Source organism: Neofelis nebulosa, chromosome 15 (genome assembly GCF_028018385.1).
Source record: "Neofelis nebulosa isolate mNeoNeb1 chromosome 15, mNeoNeb1.pri, whole genome shotgun sequence".
In the NCBI taxonomy this organism is placed as follows: domain Eukaryota; kingdom Metazoa; phylum Chordata; class Mammalia; order Carnivora; family Felidae; genus Neofelis; species Neofelis nebulosa.
This window is the reverse complement of record NC_080796.1, coordinates 21,340,308-21,364,062: the sequence shown is the minus strand read 5'-3', so window position 1 is coordinate 21,364,062 and position 23,755 is coordinate 21,340,308. Positions and strand designations below refer to the sequence as shown.

The 23,755-nt window shown below is 33.1% G+C and overlaps 1 protein-coding gene across 8 annotated transcripts in view; it reads right to left on the bottom strand.

Annotated features, from left to right (window-relative positions):
- SUCO (SUN domain containing ossification factor) overlaps positions 1-23,755 on the bottom strand; it is a 92,351-nt gene that overhangs the window by 28,160 nt on the left and 40,436 nt on the right. For 3 of the 8 annotated variants that reach the window (XR_009254479.1, XR_009254478.1, XM_058701932.1), the window contains 10 exons: positions 23,159-23,295; positions 22,052-22,119; positions 14,769-14,876; positions 12,804-12,909; positions 10,451-10,471; positions 10,212-10,267; positions 9,636-9,727; positions 8,897-8,962; positions 2,751-2,819; positions 1,876-1,966 (listed from right to left, as the gene is read on the bottom strand). Coding sequence is in view for 6 of the 8 variants with exons in the window: in XM_058701932.1 (XP_058557915.1) it covers positions 1,876-1,966; positions 2,751-2,819; positions 8,897-8,962; positions 9,636-9,727; positions 10,212-10,267; positions 10,451-10,471; positions 12,804-12,909; positions 14,769-14,876; positions 22,052-22,119; positions 23,159-23,295 (814 nt within the window). In the remaining 2 variants the exon portion in view is untranslated. The remainder of the gene's footprint in view (positions 1-1,875; positions 1,967-2,750; positions 2,820-8,896; positions 8,963-9,635; positions 9,728-10,211; positions 10,268-10,450; positions 10,472-12,803; positions 12,910-14,768; positions 14,877-22,051; positions 22,120-23,158; positions 23,296-23,755) is intronic. The other 5 variants (XM_058701934.1, XM_058701928.1, XM_058701931.1 and 2 more) reach the window with 3 other exon arrangements.

Sequence of the window (23,755 nt, the reverse complement as noted above, 5' to 3'; positions counted from 1 at the left end):
CAATCCCATCTCTAAGCCCTAGAGTATGTATGTAAGGCAGGGGAGTGTGTGGGGTGGAACGGGTGGGAACAGTGTTGTAAATTATAATCTCTGTGGTTCATTCCAGGAAAAAAATAATGAATTTCCAGGTGTAGCCCTTACAGCACAAAAGGTACAATCTTTTTTTCAAATAACACAATTTGAATACCAAAGAAACATTTTCATATACAATCTTCCTACTTTGAAAAATTACTAAGAATGACAGGAAATGTTTTTGAATAAAGACTAATATCACAATAGCAAAGGTAGGAATGAAACAGTACCTAAAAAGCTATATTTTCATCTTGTTGACAGTGAAACAGTAAATTAGATTATGTTCCTTTAAATAGACGATATATAGATATATAATCTCTAAACATCTTCTACTGCTTACTATGTACCATATAAATTATGACAGTGAAAATGAGCAGAATCTGAAGAAGGGGAGGAAGAAAAACTAAAGTGAATTAATTTGGTACAAATTAAATTATATACCATCTGTACATGCTCTAATCGGAGCTATACTTTAAAAAACTCAAACCTGGAAAAAGAAAATCAGTCATCTTTTCATAGTAACTCAACAATGACACCCTATCATGGATTCTTTCATTTTCATTTATTTTCTTCAAAGAAATTGCCATATAATCATCAAAAAGAATTTAAAACAAATAAAAAAAAAATTTAAAAGCAAATAGATTTTATACAAAAAAATCTATTAAAATCAAACTCTAATATAGAAAAGTAAAAACTACTACATTAGTGTGATGTGGTATCTTTCAACATTCATGTGTGTGTGTGTCTGTGTGTGTACATATATAAAATGAAATCGGTTTCATTTAGTTTTGAAAAATAAAGACATACTATATGTTATTAACTGAAGAAGCCTAGTTACAAAATTAGAACTAGCAATCACAGTAGATTTCTTAGTATCTTCTAGGAATCAATGACAAGTAAGGCTATATTTTCTCTCTAGTCATCCAATAAATAAATATCTTTAGTCTCTTTCAGAATGAACACAGGATACAAATTTGTCACTGTGCCCTTCAAAGCACAAAAAATCTCATTTCTGTATCAGTATGGTGTTTAGGAATTACAGCTCAAACCATACGCACTGCAGGTTTCATTACATAATTCCTGTCCAAAAATCTTATCCCGTTAAGCAGAGTTCTGAGAGAGTACATCTACTGAAATAAACAAAATTTACAGAAACAATGCCCAATTATCCAGTCATTATGAGCCTATCTGTTACAGATAAGAAGCAGAGGTGGCAAAAACCCTTAATCATCTTTGGTAGAAAAGACTAAAAAAATGAGGATATTTTATGTTAACTACATGACAGATATTCCTGCCCAAGGTGCCCCACTGCAACCTGGGGAAAGACCTCTATCAAATTCAATTTAAGAAACTAAACACTCTTTAAGAGTTTGCTGTGTGACAAACACGTAATTTAAGAATCACGCTCTAGGTATTTCAGGGTACCCTTTATAGCTTTCTAGGCACAACACATATACTTAATCAATGTTTTTAAATTTGAACTTAATAAAAGCAAGCTTTTAAAATTTGTCCTCAAACCTATACCTGTGGAATTAGGCCAATTATTTGTAATAAGGAAAAGATTTAGTGTTGTGAATAATAAAAGTAATACATAATTTCAAAACAACAAACATGTGGTCTGGGGTAAAGTGCATTCCTAGTACCCAAAAGGCAACTCACAGATATTTTAAGTGGTTGTGGAATGCCTGCCCTCTGATTCAGAGCTTTCTATAGATTATCATTTCACACACAAATCCAAAGTATCTTTCTATGTATACTTAGCTCTCCATTTTAACAGAACACTAATATCACAATAGAACTTACTCAGGTGATGGAACAGGAGTTGAAACAGGAGCTAAGTCAGGCATTTTAGGTGCAGCTGTGGCAGTGGCATTCTCAGATATACTTTTATTTCCTATTTTAAGAAAGATACCCACGTTGAGTTTAAAAAAGCTATACCATGAAGATATTTCACTATAACAAGTAAAGAACTTTAGTTTCCGGGGAAGAAAAAAAAAAAGTCAAACAGGTTTGCTACTGCAGACTTTATTTTCTTCCATCAAAGCTCTTTTAGAAAGAAATGATCATACAAAGTCAGAGCTACAAATAATGCATATTCTTTCTCAACTTCTCAGATAATTAATGCAAGTCAAATGACTATTAATTTCATGTAATCTTATATGATTAACATGACTTCTAGACACCTAAAGGAGTTACGAAAGAGAATGAAAAGAAACGTATGGGTCATTTTAAGTTTGCACTTGGAACTAAGTACTTTCTAAGAGCAAAAAAAAAGCAAGATGGTTTCTCCTTGTTACTGACATTCTTACTTGGCATTCTGTAGGGGAAAAAAAATCACCTTCTAAATTGGGTAGTTGTTTGATAAATAAAAGAAAAGCATGCATGAAGTACCACTGGGCCATCAAAACCTCAGGAAAGAAATAAGTGATAAAATTATTACTTCTACAGCAGGGAAGAGTCAAAAAACAAATTCATGAATTTCATATAGACAGGAGGATCCTTATTGTAAGAATTTGTGAAACTCATATAAACAATGAATAACAGAAGACTGGTAAGTTCCTTTGCATCATCTCTTTATTTCTAAATGAAAAATCACACTGCTTGGCTTATTAATTTTCGTAACGAGAATGACCCCTTGAGTATCAGAGATTTAAAAGACCCATAAAATGATGAGGTACCTTCTGTCAGGTCTTCAGTTTTTGCTCCCAGAATATTAGCAGCAATATTCACCATATTTAGAATGGCATCTAAAACAAAATTCAATCAGAAAAAATACCAATACACCTAAATATTCTTATAAAGCTTAATATCAGAGAGTCAAAAAACCATTTTTAATGGTCTTTTTGCATTTTCTGGACTAATTACCTTTTTGTCCAGCTTACTATATAAGTCCAATATAGGACACAAATTTCAGCCAGAAAGTATAAATCTGAATTTTTATGTTCAGAAACTTAATTTTACTTTTTTGGTAAAGCTTCCCCGAAACTTCTGCCAAAACACTATCTTTAGCATATTACAAAATTCAAGTAAAATTCAACATACAGCCTGGATTTGGACAGGGAAAAAAATGTGACAACCAAAATTAATATTGTACAGAAAAACTTACTTTTTTAAAGGCTTTACAGTTTAGAACAAAAACAAAAAAAAAAAAAGCATGAAGCAGTTTCCCTCAACAGGGGATTTTTACAGGTATAAATAAACAAAATGGGAAGATTATTATCTGAAGGACAGCAGAAAAATTTTATTTTCAACTATGAACATATCTATTGATAATATGGTTAAATCCCAACATGACTGCATTGAAACAAGTGTCTTTGATAACTTTTAATAATAGATAATAAATGGTACCAATTCTTTTGTGAATTGGGTGGGTATGGGAATTGGCAGGTGAAGTCAAAGTCACAACACCTTCAGCATTATACATAAAGCAATCTGCATACCTGCCAATTCTGCCTCTCTTTCTAAAGAGGATATTTGGATGATGAGTAAAGTGGTACAAACCTTAGTACCTGAATAAGCAGCCAAAGGTACAGGTGTACCACAAAATACCTAACTCCATAAAAAGCTGGTGCTGAGAACAGGTGGCTTCCTTCTATGATGTAATTTTAAGGAACATTAACTTCCATTACCAATCTAATCTTGGATATTCCACTAGAAGTTAATTCACCAGTATCAGGTATTTCTCCTATTAAAATATTAAGATCTGCAAGGGCTACATATTAAGACTCATCAGTTATTTCTGCCTTGGTTTCCTTTCCTAAGAGATCCAAAGGGTTTTCATCACACTTTCAGCGAAAACCACAGATGTAAGCAGGAAAGGCTGTAAGGGAAGAAAGCTGGCACACTATCTAGAAAGTTGAGAAGAAGCCAAGCACTGTCATCTGGAGCTGATCCTATGTAGATATATGTTTTAAGGCAGGAGAAAGTAGTAGGAAATTTCAGACAGTTTGAAAAGTGATGACTAGTAGACAGTCATAAATTTTGAACTTTACATAATTATGGTTCTATATATGAAAGACAATAAAGGAGTGGTACTTTGTTTCCAATCATTAGTATAACACACAAAGGCTTTGTACTTGCTTCATAAATGTCTAGGATTATAGGTTGCCCTTGCCCTTCGACCTGACAAATTGGTAAACAAAGAAGCAGGGTTGATTCTTAGGCTAACGCATGGGAAAAAACAGGAATGAAAAAACCGTATTTCCTCACAAACGAAGGTAAAGTAGCAATGGAAATTCTGTTATTTCCCATAAACCCACTTTTAACATCAACCAATATTCCAACAGTAGAAAAGATTTGCAAATCATATATCTGATTAGGGGTTAATATCCAAAATACGTAAAGAACTATCGCTCAACAGCAAAAATTAAAAATCCAATTAAAACGCTGGCAGAGGATTTGAAATAGGCCTTTTTCCAAAGAAGACCTACAGATAGCCAACAGACCACATGAAGATGTGCAACATCACTGATCCTCAGGGAAATACAAATCAAAACTGCAATGAGATATCCCCTCACACCTGTCAGAATGGCTAAAATCAACACAAGAAACAATACGTATTGGTGAGGATGTGGAGAAAGGGGAACCCTCTTGCAAACTGGTGAGAAAACAAATTGGTGCAGCTACTCAGGAAAACAATATGGAGGTTCCTCAAAAAGCTAAAAATAGAAATACCCTATGATCCAGTAATCACACTATTGGGTATTTACTCTCAAAATACAAAAATACTACATCAAGGAGATACATGCACCCCAATGTTTGTAACAGCATTATCTATAATAGCCAAATTATGGAAACAGCCCAAGTGTCGATCGACTGATGAATGGATAAAGATGAAGTACACACACACACACACACACACACACACACACACACACACACATAATGGAACACTACTGACCCATAAAAAAGAATGACATCTTGCCATTTGCAACAACATGGATGGAGCTACAAAGTATTATGCTAAGCGAAAAAAGTCAGACAAAGACAAATACCATATGATTTCACTCATATGTGGAATTTAAGAAACAAATGAGCAAAGGGAGGAAAAAAGAGAGAGGGAAGCAAACCAAGAAAGAGACTCTTAACTATAGAGAACAAACTGATGGTAACCAGAGGGGAGGTGCATGGGGGGGATGGGTAAAATAGGTGACGGGGATTAGGTACACTTGTTGTAATGAGCACCAGGTGTTGTATGGGAGTACTGAATCACTATATTGTACACCTGAAACTAATTACACTGTATAGTAACTGGAATTTAAATAAAAACTTAAAAAAAAAAAAAAAAACACCCAGGAATGGAAACACCACATTTCCTCACAAACCAACATAAAGGAGCAATGGAAACTCTTGTTATTTCCTCATAAACCCACTTTTAACATCAACCAATATTGCAATAGTATCTGATCTTCTACTTGGTCTGCCAGCCAAAGTTCAGTTAAAACTGACTGCTTCACACATTCCAAATTTTGGAGTCAAATCTATACTCTAAAATCAATCTTAACTCAGATACAAAATTTTGGGGGCACTGAAATTTGGGGGCATTTATTGTTACAGAATTCATTAACAAAAGCAAAATTTGGCAAATTTCTACATTCTCAGCCCATCCAATCCATAAGAAATAATTTTGCTACATTCACAGAACACTGCCAAATGTAGTCTTACTTTGTCTTTTGAGAGAAAGCAGCTTTGTGAATATTCAATTCTGACCACTCCCAATTTGTATCCAAACACGTGACAGCTTGTCACAATGATAATCTGACCACTAAAAATCCTTCAGAATAGGCTAAAGTAATAATTTGGAATACAGTACCAAACTAGATACCTGTCTTTAATTTCTCCCAGATTAGCCAACTCCTTTATCTTTGAGCTGGGCACTATTCATCCAATCTCATTCCCTCAGGAATGAAATTCTCCCAGGGATCATCAACATGTTATCCTTGGTCTCCAGCACACTCTGGCTCTTTTGGATGCAGGAAACAAACTACCTATGATACCACATAACAAGACAAACCAACAAAATAACTATTTCCTCCCATGTGAATTCAGATACCTCTGCTGCATGTCTACCTTCGTTCTCTCTTCTCTTGTTAGGTCCTTAAAATATATACATTCATAAAAATACTTTGATGTAAAAGAAACCAAAAACTGTATACTATCTTAAACATACACACAGAAACCTGGCCTTTAAGTGATTCTAACAAAATGCAGACCGTATTTAGGAGTAAAGGCAGACTTGCAAGAATATTAAAGTAGAGAGTGGTCTGGAAAATCCATGTGACAAAATACAAAAAAAGCAGAATAATGTGAAGAATTTTTGTTGATGTAAAATATTTAAATGCTCTGGTTCAAAAATGTAAATAAAAGAATCAGGCAGAAGAGCTGCCTAGCCGGCATATACACAAAATCAAGAATGTTGCTCTAACATAGTAGTTTCTCCCTTTTTGGCAATTAAGAAAATTATATCAAGAATGTCCAAATATATGGTATGTATGTTCTTTGATAACCAAGTCCTAATAGAAGCAATGTACTCTGGTGACATGTATTTCCTGTAACTACTAACTAACTGTTCAATACCAAAAGGAAAAAGGAGTTTCTATTAAGATTAAAGCCACAGAATTCTGTTTTGGAGACGCTATGTAAATATAAAAAGTAAGTCAGGCCAACTTCAAGCTAATTCACAACGTGTGATGAGAACAGTTAAATTCAGATATTCTAGTGCCAGAGACTAGCTCTTTGGCCTGATTCCATTCTGTTATTTACTCCTTAAATGTTATACCACCTTGGAGGTAGTAGCAAAGTCAGGCTCAGAAATAGTCCCAGACTCTTCACAGAAAACTAGGAAGAACAGGTATAGACGACAGCAGTGTTAGGTCATGTCTATAAGCTTTATGACACCAAAGTCTTATCAGTCAGGTACTATTGCCTCTCTTTTTTCTGAAACATCAAGAGATGGACATCTTTTTAAACTCCATTTTCTATGTTTAGGCTTAGCTGACATCCTCCCACCCATCTTGTCTCACTAAACAAATTCTTTCAACACTAGAACACGGGAAGGTAAATAGACTACCTTTCCAGAGATCCATAAAAAGAAAACTAAATATGTTACCAAGAAACACATCCTCAAGGAAGAAGATCCCAAAGTAGGATATAAATAAAGAAGATGCTGTATCTAATTAATTCAAATAATACCTTGGTCAGAGAAGTGATTACAAATAGGGAAATGTCCTCCATTGAGATATAACTGGGCTTTAATGGTGTCTAGCAGTTAATCCCCTAAGAATACAGAAAAAGAAACCAAGAATATCAACAAGATTTCCTTTATCTAATACTATGGTAAGGTGCCCTAAGGTGCCCCTTTCCTTTCCAATAACCATCAGAAGTGAGAGATCTTTCAGTCTGGGGCTATTTTCTGACTCTATAAAATAATAACGCTGCCTCATAGCTAATATAGCATCACTGAGCTATGATGATTACTACATTATCAGAATTTTTCATATGAATTTAAGGACATGAATATGAATATCCACATAGATAAAACAGCATCATGTTTTTCACTCCTAAAAAACTATGTCCCACAGCAGTGAATGAAGCACCTATTTTTAATTCCATCATCAACTAGATAGCTAAGTTTTCTACTTAAAAGTAGTTTCTAATATCTAGAAAGTCAATTGACTAGCAGTAGAGTGAAAAAAGTATATTGAGTTAATATGCAATAAAGTTAAATACTACATAAAAGGATTCCTCTTATGCAAATATTTTTAACATTCTTCTTCCTATGCCTTAAAAAGTCTACTGAAGACTACAGTTTTCTATGGAGAGCATAAGGGGAAGAAGGGAGAAGAAAAAAGATAAAAACAAAACAAAAAAACCGACGTGACTCCTAGCTTCCTATACTGGAGCTATACAAAATATCTACTTAAGTATATAAATTACTGGTTGAGTATCCCAAAAGGTATAAAGACAACATACACCATAAGATTGGGATGCAAGGAACTCTACTTACTAAGAGCAACAAGGGAAATGCACAAGAAACTAGTCATCTATTCTGCTAAGATTTACTTTTACCATATTAATCTCCAAATAAAAAGAAAACTCGTTCCAGTATTTTATATTCTTTAGGAATAACCAAAAATAACAAGCATTAAAGTATACCTACCTGCATTATAACAGTAAAAATAAAGTGTCAGTTGGTAATGGTCTTTCTGAGAGTCTCCTTAGCCAGCCTACCACTAGGCAGGCATGACAAAAACTGAAGCACTAGTATTAGTCATTATTTCTTCAGTTTACAAAGAGTATATTATTATTACTATTGTTACTGCTTGAGAATCTTTATTATTATGAATAAGAACAGCTTTTATATTTTGTAATTACATCAGAAACTATATCCATAGATAGATAAACCCTTGTTTGCTAGGATTTCATTCATACATACTACCTCTGCAACTACCATTCGAATTCCCTTCCCATCTAGCATGACTATCCAGATGCTTCTACGCATATGGTCTAGGATCTCTTTAATAATTCTTTCCCCCCATAAATTCACAGCCCATTCTTCCAAGGAATCCGCTTATCAACATAAGCACTTAGGGTAGAAGAAACAACTTGTGCTTGCATTTTTTTTCTCTTCTCTTTCCTTTCATCCATGCTTATTTTATTTCTATGGAAATATATTTCAAAGGCAGTATCTTTGATTTCAACTCAAGTTCAATATTGGGACTAGGAGCTTCCTAAACTATACCACAACAAAATATCCACATATTTCAGGGGAAAAAAAAGTTGGGAAATACTTTAATAGTGTCTAGGTAAATCCCCAAATACTCACTTGTAGCAGAACCAAAAAGATTTTTTGTGGATTTATCCTCCCCAGTATTATAATCCAGTGGATAATCTGTTCAAAGAGAAAATGAAGGTAATTAACTAAAACTATCCCTATCAAAGTCAGCTGACATTTAAAGCATATTTTATTATAGATATTCACTATAATCTAAAATATATTCACAAAAAGTTTATGAGATTCAGAAGCCGTTTATCAAACAGATGTAAACTAAGGAAAATAATTCCACTGCTTACCAAAATTTTAATCACATTTATAAGACTTTTTATTCAAGCTTTCCATGTACTTTACCAACCCTTAGTAAATGTTTTCATTTTGCTTATAGGAAAATTAGGGAAGGGAAAAATTCAGTTTTTCAGACTATGGTTTAAGACATCTTAAAACAAGGACTTGGGGCTCCTGGGTGGCTCAGTTGGTTAAGCATCGACTTCAGCTCAGGTCATGACCTTGCAGTTCATGAGTTTGAGCCTTGCGTCGGCTCACAACTCAGAGCCTGGAGCCCGCTTTGGATTCTGTGTCTCCCTCTCTCTCTGCCTTTCCCTTGCTTGCACTCTCTCTCTCTCTAAAATAAACATAAAAAAAAGAAAAAACCAAAACACAAGGACTTGATAAAGTAGAAATGGAGGGTGTCATAAAACCTTGTCCTACCCCTTCAGGTTATTAGATTTTAAAAAACAAACAAACAAAAAAACCATATATAATAGTCACATGTCTTAAAGCCACTTACCATAGTCTTCATCAAACAGTTCTTGACGTTCTGACTGATACTGGGAATCGGCAATCTCTTCATATTCTTCCACCATGCTGGTGCCAAATACCCTATTAACAGCAATTTCATTAAAGACTTTCAAAACAAAACAGAGTTAAGACTCATCTCTTCATTACAAATGACAAAATACATTAACTTTGGTCATTTTTTGAGGGTCATTAGCTTTTAGACTTCAAAATAATGGCTGTTTCTTACACTGTAGTCATCCATCCACTATGTCCATTAAAATGCTTTTAAGACATTTAAAAATGTAATGACCAGTTTTGATATCAGTCTAAGATTTTCCATATATTATCATCATAGCAAAATAGCAAGCAAGCTAAGCCAGACGCATATAATAGTTATTTTTTCTCAGAGCAAATTTTTACATTTTTCTAAAATGGATTTAGGAACAAGAAAGGTTTAACAGCTTATATTTCTATAGTATTAACTTCACAAGATAGGAAATTATTTCTTCACTCTAAATATACTGGGATTTTTGTGTATCACTTTCTTTTTTTAATCACTTAGTAAATGTATGTTGTTCTTTAATACCTTATAAGGCTTAATGGACAAAAGTGCTCTGATCCAAAATGTGATACCAACTCCACCTAAAGAATAAAAGCACAGTGCATGTGAGATTATCTAGCAATGTATTCAGTTTCTTTCATTATAACATTTCTAAAAATAAAGTCATTTCCCCAAAAATCAATAATGGTAAAATTTTGCTTTTTTGCCATGCAGTAATATGCCATGCCTTGTTATTCAATATTGCAAAAGAGAAGGTTGCTAACCTTTATGTACTTGATGAACATCTGAAGCAAGAGAAAGGAAAAGAAAAAGAAATCAGTTCCAAAGTCTGGATAACATGCCATAAGCAACATTTAATATTTGTAAATTATACTGTATAATTAAAGTATAGAAAGCAATGTACTGTGATGGATAACATTGTAGTACTCTTATTTCTCTGCAGAAATCAAATCAATGATTTAAATTCTTACCATCACGACTAGAAAGTATAATTGAACTGTAATGAACTAAATTAACTTTAAGGTTATGTTGCTTAAGCTAAAATTCATTGCTGCTGTTTTATTTATCTGTCAGAAATAAAAGCATTCTAAAAGTAATAAAGAGAGGAGTCTGGGTGGCTCAAATTGGTTAAGTATCCAACTCTTGAATAAGGCTCAGGTCATGATTTCATAGTTTGTGGGATCCAGCCCCACATGGCACTCTGCGCTGATAGCATGGAGCCTATTTGGGACTCTCTCTCTCTCTCTCTCTCTCTCTCTCTCTCTCTCTCTCTCTCTCTCCCTCTCTCCCTCCCTCCCTCCCTTCCTCCCTCCTTCTCTCCTTCCCTCTATCTCTCTCTCAAAAATAAAAAAATTTAAAAAAATACATAAAAGTAATAAAGAGGATCTAGAAACAGCCTGTGTCTTATATTAATTCAAAATTATAGATACGTATCATTATGTATCTATATATTATTTATATACTGATACATATGTGGATATACACATATACATACATAATGATAAAAATATTAGTATAATACAAAATAATATTTATTCTTATATAATACCGTATACAAATTTTTTTAGGGAAAGCATGAATTTTTCACATGCTATGTTATTTCAAGTATAACTTACAGAACTAAAAGATATGTATCAACCCACTGTTAAAATACAGACTATTAAAAAGTAGTTTGTACATCTGGGTTTATTTGGGGATAAGGAAAACCCAGGTAAACTTACATAATATTTGTTAACATTGGACTTAGAATTAAATGTTTTTTGCTTTTAGAATACTACCAAAAAGAGCATTTTAGACAGCTAATCATCAAAATGCTCCATAGTGTCCCACCATAAAAAACACAAAGTAGGGGCTGGCATTTTTTTACCACCAATAAAATGTTCTCCCATTATTAATAAAGTAGTTGGTATGAAGAATGATTCTTGGAACTATTTCATAACATGTGCATTGTCTTAATTATAAAATTAAATGCAATTGTATCACCTGCCAAAAATTCTTACAATTTTTCCTTTTCCTAGTATAAAAACTACTATCGGAAAAGGCCATTAAACAATTATTTCAGAATTCACTTTAAAAGAAACTGAAACTATACCTTCATTTTTCTGAACACTGTTTATTTATTAACTATATTTTAAAAATAGAATTTAGCATTTTTAGATTGAGACTAGGAATACTACAAGTTTACCCATTCATAGAAGCCAATTTAATACATGCTTTAAAAAGATACACATTTAAAGAAGAAAAGACAGAAATTAGAGCTGCTGTCATTCCAAAAGGTCATATTACAAACACAATGGTACTTTAAGGTGTGCTATTATTTTAAGGGAAAAAAAAGAAAGGAAGAGAGGTATAAGAAATTCCCATAGTTTGCCTAAAATCCAATTCAAGAGTGAGAATTCTATTTGGTAGAGATTTCCACCTCTACATTGTGGAAGAAGCAGCAGGAATACTGAATATAAGTGTTTTTAAAAGTTTATTTAAAATTGGCATTTGGACACAGAATAGTTCACTTGAATATACAATAGAAAAGGCAAAAGTTATAATATTAAAATTAAAATAATCTAAGAATCAGATTCTAAAAAAGAAAATCAGACCTGCTTAAAGACTTCAGTGACTAACAATAATCTGGGCTTTGAAATAAAGATATGATACTATAGGGTGCCTGGTTAAGCGTCCAACTTCAGCTCAGGTCATGATCTCACAGTTCGTGAGTTCAAGCCCCACATCAGGCTCTGTGTGGACAGCTCAGAGCCTGGAGCCTGCTTTGGATTCTGTATCTCCCTCTCTCTCACACACACACACTCTCAAAAATAAAGATATGATACTATGAAGATGACATTTTACATAAAGACTCAAAAAAAATATTGATACAATTTTAAATTTCATCAAAGCTGCAAATATCAAAAAATTGGCCTAAGTTTCCAGGTATACAAAAGGGAATGTATTAATAGTTGTCTCATAAAATAACATCCATGTAAGAATTTTATCAAAAAGAATATTGCATTAAATTTCCTCTTAAGTTTTATGATTTCTAAAAAGGTGGGGTGAGGAACAAAGAAGTATAAATAATAGGTATGTTTTCATTAAAAAACATAGTCCTGTATGTATAAACTTTACCTTCACATATTTTGCATACATCTGTTCATCCAAAGGGAAACTCTGGACATTCCTCTCATCTCTTCCATGGAAAGTACCCAGCTTAATCCACTTATTTGTGGGATATCTAGGAAATAGAAACATTTTTTAAAAAAAAATCATAAACCACATATTGAGAGTTCCATCACATCTTCAAAATACATCCTGTTTGGCTTTTTGTCCCCTCTCTGGGTGAACATCTCACTTAACATAATTTAAATATGAGTAAAATATTGGGTTGAATAAATACATTTCCTTTTCCAACTAAACTTTGACAGATTCCTCTTTACAAGGGAAGAGTATCTTGAAAATCACACCATTATCAAACAGAAAGCAAGAAAAGGAGAAGACAAGGTAGAACCAAAACTGTTTGTTGGGCTTCTATCCAAGTACAATGGAGGTTTTAAAATAAAGAGTAACCAAGAGATTATTTTGGAAGAAGGAGGTTCTACTCTTCATGTACTGAAACGTATGTGATGATATAAAGTCTAAGTAAAAGTACTGGTGGAAAGGGAATCAGAAAAAATCCTTTACCATTAGATTGGAATTTCACAGATCTTACATAGCTCTTCCCCCTCTTTAAAAGGAAATCTAACATAAAAGCCTACAGGTATTATTTTTTATTATTACAGCATTTTAAAAATCCCTCCAAGTAATGAATGCTCTTAAAATTACAGCTTAGAGAAAAAGAAGGGATCAGAGCAAGGTTATTATATGAAAAATGGTTGGAATTCAAAAGGTCTTGAGAATTAACTTCAATAACTGTATATATGCAGTGCTGAGTGTGAGATGGGAGAAGAAACAGCATGGAAAATAAAACCACTAATGATCAACTACAGAAGAATGTTTAAATGAATAGCATTCTACATATCACATTGGGGACACTCAAAGTATTTATGGAATTAATAAATACCCCTAGTGGGGGGAAAATTTAAACTATTCATTAAAAATGGTATATTTAATGTATAGAATTATTGAATCAATATGTTGCACACCTGAAACTAATACAACATTGTATGTTAATTATACCTTAATCAATCAATCAATCAATCAAGAATTTTAAATGGTGTCTTTAAAAGACAAGGATATTTATCAGGATGTAAGCAGTAAAAACTCACTTTTTAATACAATTAGTAAATATATAAATATATAGAAAAGACTGGAAAGAATAAATTAAAATGCTAATAAGTTATCTCTGGTTGATTGGATTGTGGTTCTTTACCAAATTCCTTATAATACATGTTTATTCTTTTATAATCACACCCACAACACAAAGTTTTTAAAATATACTTTAACGAAAACACATTTCATGATAAAAAATGAAGCACTCATGAATGTTTTTAATAACTTTTTAAAGAAATGTTTGGCAGCAACAGGTTAAAATTAAAAATAAGGGCTCTGGGGGGCACATGGTGGCTCAGTTGGTTAAGCATCTGACTCTTGATTTCAGCTCAGGTCATAATTTCAAGGTTCCTGGGTTCGAGCCCCTTGTTTGGCTCTGCACTGTGACAGTGGAGCCTGCTAGGGACTCACTCACTCACTCTCTCTCTCTCTGCCCCTCCGCCTCTCATGCTCACTCTCTCTCTCTTTCTCTCTCACTCAAAATAAATAAATTAAAAAAAAAAAAAAAGGACCTTGAAGTCATACACATCTAGGTTGGAATAAGTCACCTGACCTAGGCAAACTACTTAACCTCACCTTATAAAGGAATAAGATCATAGGATGATTATAAATAAGATCATAGGATGATTATAAAAACTATATGAGTTAATGAAAGTAACCTGATTCACAAGTGCCTAATACTACGGTAGTAGAATTATTGTTCTTACAAACTGATACATTAAAATAAAAGAAATAAAATTAAAGTTTTTTAAAAAGTGACTCATTTAAAAATTTTTATTCTGGAGATCTAACATAAACTCTGTAGAAGGCAGCTTTAGAATTTACCTGTCACTGATAGAAACCAGAAAGTCTTTCGGAGTAGAAGAAAACAATTCATAATTTGCAATATCAAGCTGTTTTACTTGAATTGGTTCACAAAGTTCAATAACAAACCTTTAAAAAAAACACAAGACAATTATTGAGATAAACCAACCAAAATAACAGTTCATATGAAACATAAAGAGTTTGCATAAAATAGACTTTCACTAAGTTACTCATTATTTCTCTAGCATATCATTAGTTGGGGGGGGTGGGGTAACTATAAATAACACAAGATATTTATATTGACTATAAATAACACAAGATATTGATAACAATATTTCAATGACAAAGCACATTCTTGGAGAAGGAATGACTTCACAAAGGACAGTTAGTAATAGTGTCAACTGACTAGTCTAGATGGCAGTTTGGCATATACGTGGCTTCAAAGGGTAACACAGCCTTTGATCTAGCAATACACTTTTAGAAACCTATCCTAAGGACACATAGATCCAAACATTCACCCCTGTACGTATATACAGTGTTAACATAAAGGCACAGTTTATAAGAACAAGGGGAAAAAGTCAACCTAGATGTTTAGCATAGAGGATTCAAGTATGGTCCACCCAAACAATCAGATACCAACAGGCATTAAAAATGATACTAGAGGGGCGCCTGGGTGGCTCAGTCAGTTGAGCATCCGACTTCGGCTCAGGTCATGATCTCATGGTCTGTGGGTTCGAGCCCCGCGTCAGGCTCTGTGCTGACAGCTCAGAGCCTGGAGCCTGTTTCGGATTCTGTGTCTCCCTCTTTCTCTGACCCTCCCCTGTTCATGCTCTCTCTCTGTCTCAAAAATAAATAAACAAAAAAAAAATGATACTAGAAACTATACATACCATTTATATAAAAATCTAGGAAATGTAAACTATAATGATAGAAAACTGATCTTTATTTATTGTGGGGGCAGGGTTTAGGAAGGAAAAGTTACAAAGGAGCATGAGAAACCTTTATAGGAAGGTGGATATGTGCATTATCTTTATTGTGGTGATAATTTCACAGATGTATAAATGTCAAAAATTATCATATTGCATATTTTGACATGTTGCAGTTTATTTTACATGTGTATATATATTTTTATGTCAATTACGTCTCAATAAAACTATTCTTTAAAAGTGATGCTAGTGACCTGTACTTATAAACATGGAAGAATGCCATAAAATACTGCTTCTTAGGAAAAATTAAAAGTATGGTGTCATGTGTGTAAAATAAAACTGCATACAGTATGGCATTTGGGGAAGAGAAATACTCATGACATCTACACTCTAATCAATACTAATTACTATACTATAATTACTATATTACTATAATGTAATAACTATACCAAATGTTATTATATATATTGACAGTGAAATAAATCAAAAACATTAAAATTAACATATTGTGTTTAATTTATGACAGAGCAACAGAGCCAAGTTCTAAGAGATGGCAAAAGCAATCAGGTTTTAGAGAAAAGCTCATGAAGAGAAGCAAACTAACTTGCTAAATGCTTACTCTGGGTCAGATACTATGTTAGATGATTTACAACCATCCTTTAATTCTTACAACCACACTGCAAAGAATATCACCTCCATTTTATAAAACAATTCAATAAACACTAATTGGTTACTTCACATTCTTCTCTTCTATCTTTTAATAAGAAACCTCTCCTCCAAGATGTAGCTGAGCTCTTATGGCCACTGTATTTCTCAGTCTTGGCCATACTGCTTAGTTGTGGAGGATGGGCTGTGAGCAGAAGTGTCAAGTGCAATTTTCAGGTCAAGCCTTTAAACGGGAGCTGCTACTTCTCCGATTGCTTTCTACTGCCTTACAGGCTGTAATGAGAATGTGGAAGGAATAAATCATTTCAGCAACCCAGGCAGGGTCAACACCTGCAGGGGAGGAAAAGGAACATGACAGAAGGTGTGTGGGTCCTTCCATTGTTCTTTTACACTCCTGCACTACCTACCAGCTTGAGCTTTTACATCAAAGAAAATTAAATCTCTTATTTAAACCACAGTTCCACGGTCTCTGTTAAAGCAGCAGAATCAAAAGCCCTAACAGTCATGCAGCCAACAAGCAGTGAAGCTAAAAGTCAAAATCCAAATCCACCTGCTTCCAAAGCCTAAACATTTCCCATACCACCAAAACAACCTTGGGAGAGGGAACTAAAGAAAATCAAACTGAGACTTTACTTGTTATTTACAATGACAATACTCTGAAAGAGTATTAAGAAGAAAATAAAGTTAATTCTCCCCACTTCTTTCTTTTATATACAATGTTCTCCACTTCTAAGAAGACATGAGCTATATATTAATATCAGAAAAAATAAGCTTTCAAACAAATATATTACCAGGTATAAAAAGTAAATTCACTGCTTTGGATTCTGTGTCTCCCCCTCTCTCTCTCTGCTCCTCCCCCACTCACGCTCTGTCTTTCTCTTCTTCAAAAATAAACAAACAATAAAAAAAAAAAGTTTTAAAAGGGGTGCCTGAGTGGCTCAGCCAGGTAAGCATCCGACTTCAGCTCAGGTCATGATCTCACATGTTTGTGAGTTTGTGAGTTTGTGAGTTCGAGCCCCTCATCAGGCTCCGTGCTGACGGCTCAGGGACTGGAGCCTGCTACAGATTCTGTGTCTCCCTCTCTCTCGTCTCCTCCCCCACTCATGCTCTTTCTCTCCTTCAAAAATAAATAAATGTTAAAAAAAAAAAAAAAAAGTAAATTCACCAAGAAGATTTAACAATTCTAACATGTGTATGCACCTAATAAATAGCCGCATGATACATAAAATGTAAATAGGTTGTAAATATTCCTCAGTTGATTTTAAAATGCTTTTTCATTTTTCTGCCTCATCTTTTATGTTTTCTTAGAAGCAGAGAATATTCTGCACAAATTAACAGAACTACATATAAAAGTTGACAAATCTAATTTCAACATGCTTCTTTTAATTATTTATAGGTCAGGAATTTTAAAAGATCTGAGATTTAAAAAAGAAAAATTAAAAAAAAAAGATTAGACATCTAAACACAAAAGCAGTGTGATAAAACACCATGTATCAAGATTTAGTTGATATAATTAAGAAGGAAGTTTATAAACTTAAATGTGCATATCTCAAAAGAATTTAGTTCAATAGATTAAACTTAAAGAAAATATAAAATAATAAAGTTTCAAACAGAAATCCACAAAATAGGAAAAAATAAAAAGATAAGATAGAAGTAAAAGTAGACTGTGGGGATTAAATAGGAGGCATAAATTAAAATATTAGGATTTAAAAAAAAATTTTAAAGCAGTATACTACAAATAACTTTATTATAAAAACTTTAAAAATGTATTAAACCAATTCCTAGAAAAGCATAATTTACCAAAACTAATTTAAGAATAAATAGAAAACCTAGTCATATAACTATTTGTTTTAAATGTAGTTTAAACATTTAAACTACATGCCATCTACTCACACCAGTACAAAATTGTACATGCACAAGTTTATTTACAGTAACACTGCAATGGCAAAAGATTATAAACAACCCATATATCCAACATCAGAAGACTAGTTAAGTCATGGTACAACCATATAATGAAATTTTATACAGCTATCAAAAAGAATGAAAACGTTTTCTATGAACAAAATTGAAAGATGACCAGATACTAAGTTAAAACTTAACTCAAGGTGAAAAATAGTGTGCATAATATACTATGTTCTGTGAAAAGATGTATAAAAATCTATATTTGTATATATTTGTCTATATTTGCATAAAGAAACTGAAAAGATATCTAAAAATTTAACACTGAATAAGAAGATGGATGACAGAGATTGGAAGGATATTTCTCATTGTAACTCCTTTATCCTTTTTGGGTTTGAACCATGTGAATGTATTACTTAGTTTTCAAATCACATGCTTGAAAGAAAATTAATATCTTCCCATAGGCCCAGATGAGTTTACAGTTGAGTTCCAAACGTATAATATATCCAATGGTACAAGGTTAGATGCAATGCCTTCAAAATAAGGAGTAAAGAGGATACTGCCTACTATCTTTCTATTCACAATTTTCTCAAGGAACTTGCCAGCATGAGATGACAAAAAGAAAGTAAAATACAATGAAAAGGATTAAAAAAATTTTTAAAGAAGAAAAATTTGCAGAGGAGCTACAATTTTCTATACAGAAATCCTAAAGAATAATTCACATATTATTAGAAAAACAGAATATAAAAAGGTAGCTGGGTATAAGATCCACATATAAAAGACTGGACATCTATACACAACAAAATATAATTTTTAAGATATATTTACAATAGCAACAAAAAATAGCTTCCCAGAAATGAACTTAATAAAAGATATACAACCATGAAAATTTTAAAAAATAATCTTACTGAAAGACATTAAGAGACAATGAAAAATACGTCCTATTTATGGATAAGAAAACTCAAAATCTGAGTCATCTAAAGATTCAATCAAATTCCAAACAAAATTTGACATGACATTTGGGGAACTCAACAGGATAAGTCCAAGATTTATAGGCAAAAGCAGAGCAGAAGAATAGCCAAGTCAGTCCTGAAGAATATGAGGCAAAAACTTGCTCTACCAGGTACTGAGATCCATAAAGCAAAAGGAAGTGTGGTGTTGCTACAGGCATCGATAAACTGGCCAAAAGAACAGAACAGGGAATAGAGAAACAAACCCATGCTTGGAAGGAAACTTTATGATAAAGGTACATTGTAAATCAGAGGGGAAAGTGTGAACTACAGAATAAACAATTATCTAAAGAGCAAAATGGTGAGGGAAGAATGAGTCCCTTCTCCATACTATATTAAAAAAAATCCAACTGGGATTAAAAACCTAAATGTGAAAGGCAAATATTTTGTAGAATTTTAAAATTTGAGTTATCTTTTTTTTTATGCCAAAGAAATCTGACATATAACAAATCCAAAATTGTATGACAGGTAAGTACAACTACATTAAAATTAATAGTTTCTATTCATCAAAAGACACTGATAAGAAACTGAAAGGATAATTCACAAACTAGAGAAAATATGTGCAACATATATAATTTATATGTTCCATCCAGAGCTAAGATAAAATGTTACATTGTATCCATTTTCTAAGATAAACAACTGCTAAGTTAGACTTCTAACCAGTTAAAAAAACAAAGCTTATCAACAGAAAACATAGGATAAAATAAGCATTTCAGAGGAGAGGAAAAACTGGTACATGAAAATATGTTCAATCTCACTGGTGATCAGGGACTGACATCTTTCTGGATAAAAACTCCACAACGGCAGAGATCTCAGTCTATTTTGTGAAACAATGTTATTCCAGCACCAGCAGCATCACTTAACATGTTCAACCTAACATGCTCAATAATCGTATGAACAAATGAATAAAGACTCAAAATCCTAGAATGTCAATTATCCTTTAATTGATCTATAGATTTGATACAACCAATAAAAATGCCAGCATTTTTCACAGAACTCAAGAAGATGACTCTAAATTTTAAAATAAAAAAGAAAGAGGCAAGAATAGTGAGGTATAACCTCTATAAATGGAGGTATAAGCTTATTCTACCAGATATTAAGACTTCTAACACTACAGTGAGACTGTGTGGTCTTAATATACCTTAGGAGGAGTAACCTACTTACAATCAGGTGAAATCAGTTAAAGGTGTTCTAAAGTTACATGAAAAGACACATATGTGAATGAGCAAACACAAAATATGCAATAAACACATATACCTCAATACATGCTGTTTGGCAGAAACATTAAAATACAAATGGGTAGCTATGACTACTTCATACAACTTCATCCCAACATGTCTTTGCTTGAAATTCAAAATTTTGGAGTATAAACACTTAAGCTGTCTGTTACTGACTACAGAGGCTCTTACAAATAAAAACAAAACCCCCAAATAACATTTTAATTACAATTGCAGACAATCATTTCCTCAAATTTAATATATGACATAAGGAAAAATGAGCTTTTAAAATTACCCCTTAAAACACTTTAATAATCTGGTGTTCATTTTCAAAATGAACCTAAATGTACCAAAAGGAGCAAAGGCCGACAGTAGAAAATAAACACTCTCTTTAAAGTTTAAAGAGTTTTTCCTTAAAATAAGAAAAAAAATAATATATTTTTAGTAAATCAGTATGATGGTGGTTTACTCAATTCTTTTTTGAACAGCTGCTTTTGAGTAATTAAATAAAAAAATCTAATGAAACTATTGGTAGAGCACACCTTATTTCCCCCCATAAATCTGTTCCTTTGCCTATGTTCTTAGTTAACAGCAGAATTACAGAACCAAGTAGTAGTCAAAATCCTGGGAGATTTCCGAGATAACTCTCTCCACATCCAGTTACTAACCAGGAGCTGCCAATTTTATCTGCTGTATTTTTCATATCCCCCTCTCTTCTGTATCTAAACTGCCAATGCCTTAATTAAAGCAGGTTCCTAACTGGTTTCCATGCTCCCAACTGCATTCTGCTGTAGGCCATCCTTTGAGGACAAGCCTTCTTAAGACACCACTGATCTCACGTTACTTCCTTACTTAAAACAAACACTGACCTCTGTGGTCTTTAATAAACTTCAAAAAATTTTAAGCTAAGGGGCTCCTGGGTGTCTCCGTTGAGCGTCTGACTCTTGATGTTATCTCAGGTCATGATCCCAGCCAGGGTCGTGGGATCAAGACCCGTGTTGGGCTCTACAGTCAGCGTGAAGCCTGCTTAAGATTCTCTCTCTCTCCCTCTGCCCCTCACACACACTTGTGCTCTCTCTCTCTCAAAAAAAAAAAAAAAAAAAAAAAGAAGAAGAAGAAGAAGAAGAAGAAGAAGAAGAAGAAGAAGAAAAAAGAAATATGCTCCTTTTAGCATGTCTCCTTATTCTTACAGTTCCTGAATGCCTTTGCCTTCCTCATTTGTGACTTCCTATGAATCCTTCAAGATTCAGCTCAGGAATTACCTCTTCTAGGAAACCCTCTCATCCTCTCTCACAGGTATATATCATCTCTGTTCCTACAATAATCTTTCAGCAATACTTCTTACACTATTTCATAATTGTTTAACTAGACTTATTTTTGTGTGTGGGTGTGACCTTAAAAGGAAAGGCATTTTATCTTCAATTCTGTATCCCAGGACCTAAGGTAATTATACTACCAGCACCTGTCAATCATAAATGCTTTTTAAGTGACTACATGAACAAATTGATCCTAACATAAAAGCTTACCATAATATATGTACATACATAGATTAAAGTACATAATTTATTAAATTTTATATTACTTACCAAATTTTAGTGCTGCAAGGATTCAACATATAAAGATCCATATTTTCTATAAGAATAGCAGATGTGCTCTGTTTTAAAAGGGGGGAAGGGAATAAATTACTTATGGAAAAATATTTATTTCAACTCTAAAGACTTCTAGGATTTCTACATTTTTAGATCTTCAAATACTAAGATTCTAAAACATTCATTTGAGAAGAAGGCATAAAAATGGCTGAAGTTTACCAGTTATGTCTGTAAGTGTTAAGTTAGCCTTATGACAAAATGTTTAAAATTAAATGTCTGTTACCATAAAGGAAAAATGATTTTCTATTAGCTATTTCCTTTTTAAAATCTCAAACAGGTTTAAAAGTTAAAAATAAGATGAATGCCCTTCAGTAGATGAACAGAAACTGTGGCACATCCAGACAACAGAATATTATTCAGTGCTAAAAATGTGAAGTCAATCTGAAAAGGTTACATATGGTATGATTCCAACTACGTGACATTCTGGAAAAGACAAAACTATGAGGATACTAAACAGACTGGTGGTTGCCAGGAGTCGAGGGGAGGAGGAATGATAGGTGGAGCACAGAGGATTTTTAGGGCAGTAAAAGTACCCTACACGATACTATAATGGTGGGTACATGTCATTACACATTTGCCCAAACCCAAAAACGATATGGTAAGATGAACTCTAAGGTAAACTATGGACTGCAGCTGATAATAATGTGTCAGTGTAAGTTAATCAACTGTAGCAAATGTTTCACTCTGGTGGGAGGTATGTTGATAATGGAGGAGACTAAACATGTGTGGGTGTAAGGGGTCTATGAGAAATCTCTACCGTTCTTTCCATTTTGCTGTGAATCTATAACTGCTCTAAGAAAATAAAGTCTTTGAAAGAAAAAAAAGTGCAATGTATCAACCAACAGAAGAATTCATACAAGAAAATGTCTCTAAAAGCATAATCCTGCATTTATTAGTGAATCAGAAAAATAGCTCATGTTAAAATATAGTTCTCAGCAAAATAATATAGATATAGATAGATATTTCTGAGCAAACAGTTGCCTTTATTTAATCAAGTTAGTAGTTTCTTATATATACATATATAAGAAATTTATAGTTAAGTACCTTGGCTTCTGGATTAGCTGCCAAAATTTTGGCACCACATTCTACTGAGGCATAATTATTTCGATTTTTCTGGACTTTTTTTGTCGCATGTAGACCTCCATTAGAAGATGGATGCATTGACTGACCTGCAGACAAACCTTATTATAAACATATATATATGATGATTATGATTAAAAATACTCCCAGGAAACAATGATCACAAAAGCAGTAAGTTGCTGTCTAGTGAAGACCAGGTTTTAATGCTTAAGAGAATATTTTCAAAACCCATTAAGCAATTCAAACTGCTTTAATACTTTAAAATATTTCTAAAAAACAAATTACAAAAATCCACATTACTTGATTTATGTCTACTATCAAAATGAAACTTATCCATGAGAATCAAAATATTGTGCATACATATTTTATTAAGGATGAATGTTGTCCTTCTATCTCTAACATTAAGAATTTTTAACTCTGAAATAGCCAAAAGAAAGTGTAATATCTTAGTCCAACTCCATTTACAGTTTAAAGCTTTATAACTCAAAAGTTTCCATGCCTCAAATTTCCTTATAAATTGAAATAAACACCACTGCTCTGCCTACTTTATCTTATTTTATC